Consider the following 7,272-nt stretch of genomic DNA (forward strand, 5'->3'; position numbering starts at 1 on the left):
GTCAGACAAAGACAAATATCATATGATATCGCTCATATGTGGAATCTAAAAAAAAGGGTACAAATGAACTTATTTACAAAACAGAAGTAGAGTCACAGATATAGAAAATAAACTTATGGTTACCAGGAGATAAGGGGGGGGGGAATAAATTGGAAGTTTGGGATTGACATATACACACTACTATATATAAAATAGATAACTAATAAGAACCTACTGTATAGCACAGGGAACTCTACTCAATACTCTGTAATGGTCTATATGGGAAAAGAATCTAAAAAAAGAGTGGATATATGTATATGTATAGCTGATTCAGTTTGCTGTACACCTGAAACTAACACAACATTGTAAATCAACTATACTCCAATAAAAATTAAAAAAAAAAAAAACTGAAGGAGAAAAATGTCCAACTAGCATCTCTGTGGAAACCCCATCAATTGGTTACCAGGGATACTTGTCCCCCTCTGTAATCCTTCATGAGGCTTCAGGCATCTGGCCTCCTTGTTCTGGCCTTCAAGTTCCCTGATGTCTGGAAGGCAGCGCCCTCGCTGCTGAGGCCCAGCCAGGGCCTTGACTGCTAGGAAGTTGCTCACAAATCCCTTTGGGGATCTCCAGCTCCACTGGAGAGCTCCAGGAAATCCGTATCTTTTTCCTTTCTTACCCCTTGTCTTCTTCCATGCACGCCTCTGAATGGTAACAGCACCTAAAGGAATGAGGTAGACACTTCTGTCACCAGGTTCCAGCTGATGTATAGATGCCCATCCCTCCCTTTCCCTCTAAGGCTGGGGTCAGAGCAGGCCATTGATACTGATGACAGCATTCCTAGTTCTGGGATGATGGGGTTACTGGGACATGAAGTCCTAGAAACCTCCTGTGGAATCTGGGACAGGTGATCATCTAAAATTATCTGTATTTAATAAATTATGCACTGTTCCTTACTAAGTGGGGTATTTGCCACCACATTCTAACACAATTTAAAACCGTTAAGCCCTTCGTTCAGGGAGAATTCTGGATCTACATGTTTCTCAAAGCCCTTTCTTTTACTACAAAATGAACTAATGAATAAATCCTTTAAGAAAACCCTGTGCCATGGACCTAGAGATTGTCATACTGAGTGAAGTAAGTCAGACACAGAAAGACAAATATCATATGATATCACTTATATGTGGAATCTAATAAAATGGTACAAATGAACCTATTTACAAAACAGAAATAGAGTTACGGATGTAGAAAACAAACTTACAGTTACCAAGGGGAAAGGTGGGGGAGGGATAAAGTGGGAGATTGGGATTGACATATACACACTACTATATATAAAATAGATAACTAATAAGAACCTACTGCATAGCGCAGGGAACTCTACTCAGTACTCTGTAATGACCTATATGGGAATAGAATCTAAAAAAGAGTGGATATATGTATATGTATAACTGATTCACTTTGCTGTACACCTGAAACTAACACAACACTCTAAATCAACTATACTCCAATAAAAATTAATTTTAAAACCCATTTGCAAAATCCATTTTTAGAAAGAATAAAAGCACTACTTATACTTAAAAAAAGAAAAAAAGAAGAAAACCCTGTGCCAACTTCAAAATAAACACAAACACTATCAGATGCCTTATCCAGTCTCCCGAATGGATTTTAGCCTACCTCTCTCCTATGATCCTATATTTGTGTGTACATTCAGGAGAGCTTTCTCGGTTCAGCCTTCCTTGTTTTCCTCTTTTGCAGATGAGCCCTTGGGGCAGGGTCCAGCTCTTGTCCATTTTTGTTTCTTCTGCTTGGCCTTACCTGACTCCTGCCTTTGCCTCCTTCCCCTTCCCTACTCTCATAGCATCTGGTCCTCACACGTAGGCCTGACCCACCTTGGGCTCTGGAAGCAGAATCAAGTCCTTTAGAACATAAGCTCATTGTCTTATTCTGGGCTGTATCCCCTGGGCTAGCAAAGTGCCTGCCACCTAGTAAACTCCCAATGGGCATTTGTTGAATGGATGAATGTATTATGATTGCTGTGAACCAATGTCTTACCATCCATTCAAGTTTACTTGGCTGAGCTGATTTTTAATCTCCCAGCACTCACTCCATCAACCTGCTAATGTACTTGGGCTGTCTGCCTGTGTACCTGACCCCAGCATTTTTAGCTCTGCCCCTGACCTTAGATTTCACATTGACTTACTCTGCCATCCTGTAGCCTCATCTTACTCCCTGAGGGATGCAGGTCTGCCTAGCTTCTTTCCTGCTGTCACCATCCTCTTTGGACACATGTGTAACTCCCTGGAGTGACCTTCCATCAATCCTTCCTTACCACACTTCCTGCAGGAGGCCATCACCAGCTCTGGACCCTCCTATTCAGAGGTCTTATCCCCAGTATCTTGCCATGCCTACCACCATATGTATAGATGCACTGAACTGTATTGTTTGGTCTGTCTGTTCAGTCATCAGCTAACTCAGGAGAAATTTCCTTAGTTTTGCAAAACTGAAATCTGGTGCCCTATTTCATAATGTCTTATTCCAATCACACCATAAAAGAAGACCACATGTCTATTATATGCCAGGCACTGTAGGGCATTTTCCCCCAAATTGGACATCAGGGTTGCTCTTTAAATTAAACAAGCATTCCTACCTTATTTAGGTCATTTAACAGTGCTTATATATTGCTTCCTTTTGGAGCCCTATAGTAAGTTATTTAATAAAGTCAATTTATAAAATTTGTTCTGGGAAAGGAGTAGATAAATCAGGATCATTGTGATTAACCGGTGTGTGATTAATCTTTACATTGTCGAGTAACACAGTTAAAGCGGATTCTAATACTGGACTAGGAGACCAGGAAAAGTATGAATGGTCATACAAACAGATTAATATGATCGAGGGGAGCATGTTTGTCTAGTTAGAAATTGAAGTTTACCATTAACTAAATGTTTCACCTGTATTCATGCTGTGTTAACAGGTAGCACGTGGGTAGCTGATTCCGACAAGGAACTGTTTGTCTCCTGAATTCCAGGAAGTCAGATATTGAGGGGGGGTGGGGATATGTGCCTGTTTAGAGAGTAGACAGGTATTCAGTACTGGCAACGGGAAGTTTGGAGGAAGTTTGGAAGTGCGCACTCAAATCACTCCAAATCTCTGCCCACAGACAGGCTGCGGTAGGTCTCCTGTCCGGCATCTGCTCTTGCTTACTTGTTGGCATGTTAGTCTCGCTACCAACAGACATCACGGGGAGTTTCACAGCTCAGGTGAGCAGAGTTCATGGGATTGGCTGAGGCCTCCCAGGAGGTTCTGAGAAAAGAGCATTGCCTGCACTTGGGCTCCTAGCATTGCCTGCCTTTGCTAGAAACTGCAAGAGAGAAAGTTTAAGATTGATTATTTAGGGGGCTCCTTTTCTGGAAGCTGCACATTTCTAACGAGAGGCTGTGATCACAAAGCTGCACATTTTCTTTCAGGTGAGTTCCAATGAATCAGCTCATAAAGGGGAAGCTCGCTGGCCCACCCTGAGACAAGAATGGCACCACCCTCTGGGTGCAGCCTCCTTGTGATCGGTGCACTGGGCGTCTTTGCACTTGACTGCTTCGCGAGAGCTCAGAAGAACAGCACGCTAATTTTCACGAAGGAAAATACCATTCGGAAGTGCAGCTGCTCTGCAGACATCCGGGACTGTGACTACAGTTTGGCCAACCTGATGTGCAGCTGTAAAACCGTCCTGCCTTTTGCAGTCGAGCAAACCAGCTACAATGACCATCTGACCATCTGGTTCACGGACACATTTGCACTGGGACCCCTGTTGAACTTCACGCTGGTCCGGGACCTGAAGCTTTCTCTGTGCAGTGCCAACATTCTCCCCACTGAGTACCTGGCTATTTGTGGTCTGAAGAGGCTTCGCATCAGCACCGAGGCCAAGCATCTCTCCCCAGAGCAGAGCTTACTCATCCACGATGGTGGGGAGAGAGAATCCAAAGAGAAGCCCATGTTGTTACACCAAAGCTGGCAAACCTGTATGTATATCTCCTTCTTAGATATGGCACTTTTCAACAGGGAGTCATCCTTAAAATCATACAGTATTGCAAACTCTGCCAGCATGGCCAGCAACTTCCCCTACTTTTCCTACTTTAAAACCTTCCCAATTCTAAGCAACAAAAGCTATGTTGTCACATTCATTTACTAACATTGTAGCTGTGTCCAACCTTTGGGACCTTTGGCACATTATGGATCATTTCAACAAGGAATCTGTGAACAAGGTCACGGGTATTCCTATCCTCAACTTCACTTCACCCCCAGCCCCCATTCTGCTGGCCCTCTCTGCTCTGCCCATGCCCATCCATGGTAAAACAAAAGAAAAAGAACCAAAAAACCTACTTGATTCAGTCCAGAAACAAGCCTTGAGGGCCGGCTAGAGGCTAGGTCCTTGCTACTGGGGACAGGTGGAGAAATGTCAGATCAGAAATGGAGAGACCAGTGCACCCCAGGAACTGCCTAGTGGAGCTCAGCAGAGGGGATGACCCCCAAGAAAGGCGCCTTCCTTCAAAACATTGCCTTAATTTTTTGTTTTTTTTTGCTTCATTTTGTTAGATAGGTTGGAATTCCCCTAAGTAGAGAATGATAGACTTCAGCATTTTGAGACTGTGAGTGCCACAGAATGATTAGGTTCTCTTAGACTGGTATTTTCCAAATATCTTGTTAAGAATAGTCACACTGAGAAAGGGGAATCTTGTGAGTGTGTTTAGTGAGGGAGGTTTGAAGCTTGGAGGATAGGGTGGGACCTTAGGACTGAATAAGGGCACTAAGGTCCTGAGGAAGGGATACAGAAATCAAAATTGGAAGTCACAAAAGCCAAGTGCATTGGGTTTTTTCCTTAGAGCAAGGCCTAAACCCGGGGAAAGTTTTCCTCTTCTAGCCCTTCATGTCGTTCTCTCGTCTTGCCTCCTATCTTCCGCCCCACTTCCCCCTTTCTCCTCTCATTGTCTTCATCCCCCCGCCTCTTTCTCCTGCTCCAGAAATCAGAAGTTAGATTAATACCAGGAGAACTATGTTTGACTACACTAGGGACTAGCCTGGGAATGTAACGGTCCCTTATAACATTACTCCCATGGGTAAATATGCCCAGATTACTAATAGATAATAAACGAAAGAACTTTAAGCACTCGGTGCATTTGGAAGTTTACGACTGGAAAGTCAAGATACTTTGTATGATGGGGTTAACACAAAATGGTTTTATGTGCATTGATACAAGGAACTAACACAACATATTTCTTTTTTAATTAAATTGACTTGGGGATTCCCCAGTGGTCCAGGTCAGGATGCTGCAGTCTCACACCTGAGGGCCCGGGTTCAATCCCTTGTTGGGGAAGCAGGATCCTGCAAGCCATGTGGCACAGCCAAAAAAATAAAAAATAAATACATTTAAAAATTAATTAATTAATTAATTAAACTGACTCATCATTGTATGAAGAAAACCTTCTCTCCCAGAGACCCAACTTACCATTAAAGTGGAATATAAAGAATCTGTGGCAATTATGGTATAAATGTCTAAATTCAGAGTGCAAAGAATTTGAAACATTACTGAATTTATGATATCATAATAAGAAATAGTTCTATTATGAAATGACAGGCTGTCTTGGAATTGATGACTTTATATCACATTCATCACATTTTTCTCTTAACCTTAACACAGGGTGATTGAAATAACCTGAAATGTCTACATTTGCTTAATTGGTGGGGGATTTGGCCATTCGGGCTAATTAGCATGCATCTATAATGTCAGTGTTTAAATTAGGCCAAAACTAAGACCAAAATATGAATTTTAATAGAAAAATGTAATGACCTCATTACTGACATTGTATTTGAGAGGTAAGATTAAAGTAATGGAAAAAGACAAAGAAGAAAAAAAGAGGGAGAAAGAATGGCAAGAAGGATACAAGTGAAAAGATTAATAATAAATATATTTACTGTCATTAGTTACTGAAAATGTAACAAATTGAATTTTAATAGATTTTTATTAATAAAGTATAAAATTAACTGATGTTAGACATTATGAGCATCTTAATGTGCATATCTTCCATTTGGTGGCTTTTAATAGTTTCAGAGCCCTTTCACATGTGTTTTAAGTGATTCTTAGAAATAATTGTGGGTCAATGGGACTTAAATCAATAGAGGAGGAAAGCTAATTAAGTTATAAATCAAGCCTGAGGTTACCAGGTTTCTAGACTGAAATGCAGTTCAGGTTGTGCTGACAGAGGACAAATAAGCATATACATGGGGAAACATGGCATCTGGTGCGCAGTCACAGGGTTGGGAGCACAACAGGGAGTGGTGGGGATTGTGGCAAGCTGAGCAGGCACATCCACCTGAAGGGTCCAGAGCAGTGCAAGCTGGCTGAGTGTCACTGCCATGGGAGAATACAGCAGGGCCAGATCTGATCCTTCAAGGGAATTAGGAACTCCAGGTGATTTTTAAATGTTGGCACATTATTCTGCTTTTTTGTTTGTTGCTTTAAATACCACTGTGTGGGTCAAACTATGTCAGTGGTCCCCATGGAGTCTGGGACTAGCCATTTGTCGCCTCTGATCAGTGGTGTGCTAGTGAAAGTTTAACCGCCAGCTCTCCCCGCAAAAGTCTGTGTGTAGATATAAATGTGCATAAGTTTATTATAAATTTTATGGATAGAAAGGATGTGTAGCACACAATTTACAAATGATAATAAAATGTGTAATGCTCTTTATTATAAACTCTGTACGCAATTAACTCTCAAAGAATGCTTTAGTTGATTTTTGCCAAAATCTTGTATCCAAAGCCAACCTAGGGTGGCAATTGATGAGCAAGTATAATTCTGGCATAAGTGTTGGTTGATATTTTCATTTATGTTAGGAGTAAGAGGAAAGTTAAACAATAAAGATGTATGTGGGAATGTCACTTGTTAGTCAATGATGTAAGCAACTTCTTTGCTGAATCAAATAATTGGTTTCAAATACTGGAGGAAATTTTCCTCAATTTAGGGGACTAGTCACAATGTAAGGGCTACAGACATGATACATTTTTAAGTTTAGTCTGCACTGTTAACATTTTTCCCATCACACTCAACAAAACAATAAATAAAACCCTGATATGTAGTGTTTTAAAAGACATTTTAAAGACATATTTCTTAGCTTTATCCACTGAGAGGGCCAAGAAGCAATGACACTCCTGTAGCAAAAAGCACACCGATACCTACATTTTGGTTCCTCAAAACCATTCCCCATTAAAACAAACAAAAAAAACAACAACAAAGAAAATAGGACC

General features: G+C 41.2%; 1 protein-coding gene across 1 annotated transcript; it reads left to right on the plus strand.

Annotated features, from left to right (window-relative positions):
* Nucleotides 1-3,502: 3,502 nt before the first annotated feature.
* Nucleotides 3,503-4,162, plus strand: EPCIP (exosomal polycystin 1 interacting protein). The gene has a single exon (XM_007447410.1). The coding sequence runs from the start codon at nucleotides 3,503-3,505 to the stop codon at nucleotides 4,160-4,162; it is 660 nt and encodes a 219-aa protein (XP_007447472.1).
* The last annotated feature ends 3,110 nt before the right edge of the window (nucleotides 4,163-7,272 follow it).

Source organism: Lipotes vexillifer, unplaced genomic scaffold, assembly GCF_000442215.2.
Source record: "Lipotes vexillifer unplaced genomic scaffold, Lipotes_vexillifer_v1.1 scaffold689, whole genome shotgun sequence".
Taxonomy (NCBI): Eukaryota; Metazoa; Chordata; class Mammalia; order Artiodactyla; family Lipotidae; genus Lipotes; species Lipotes vexillifer.

Coding starts and splice junctions, on each gene's coding strand:
- EPCIP (XM_007447410.1), top strand. CDS start 3,503: ATGGCACCACCCTCTGGGTGCAGCCTCCTTGTGATCGGTGCACTGGGC.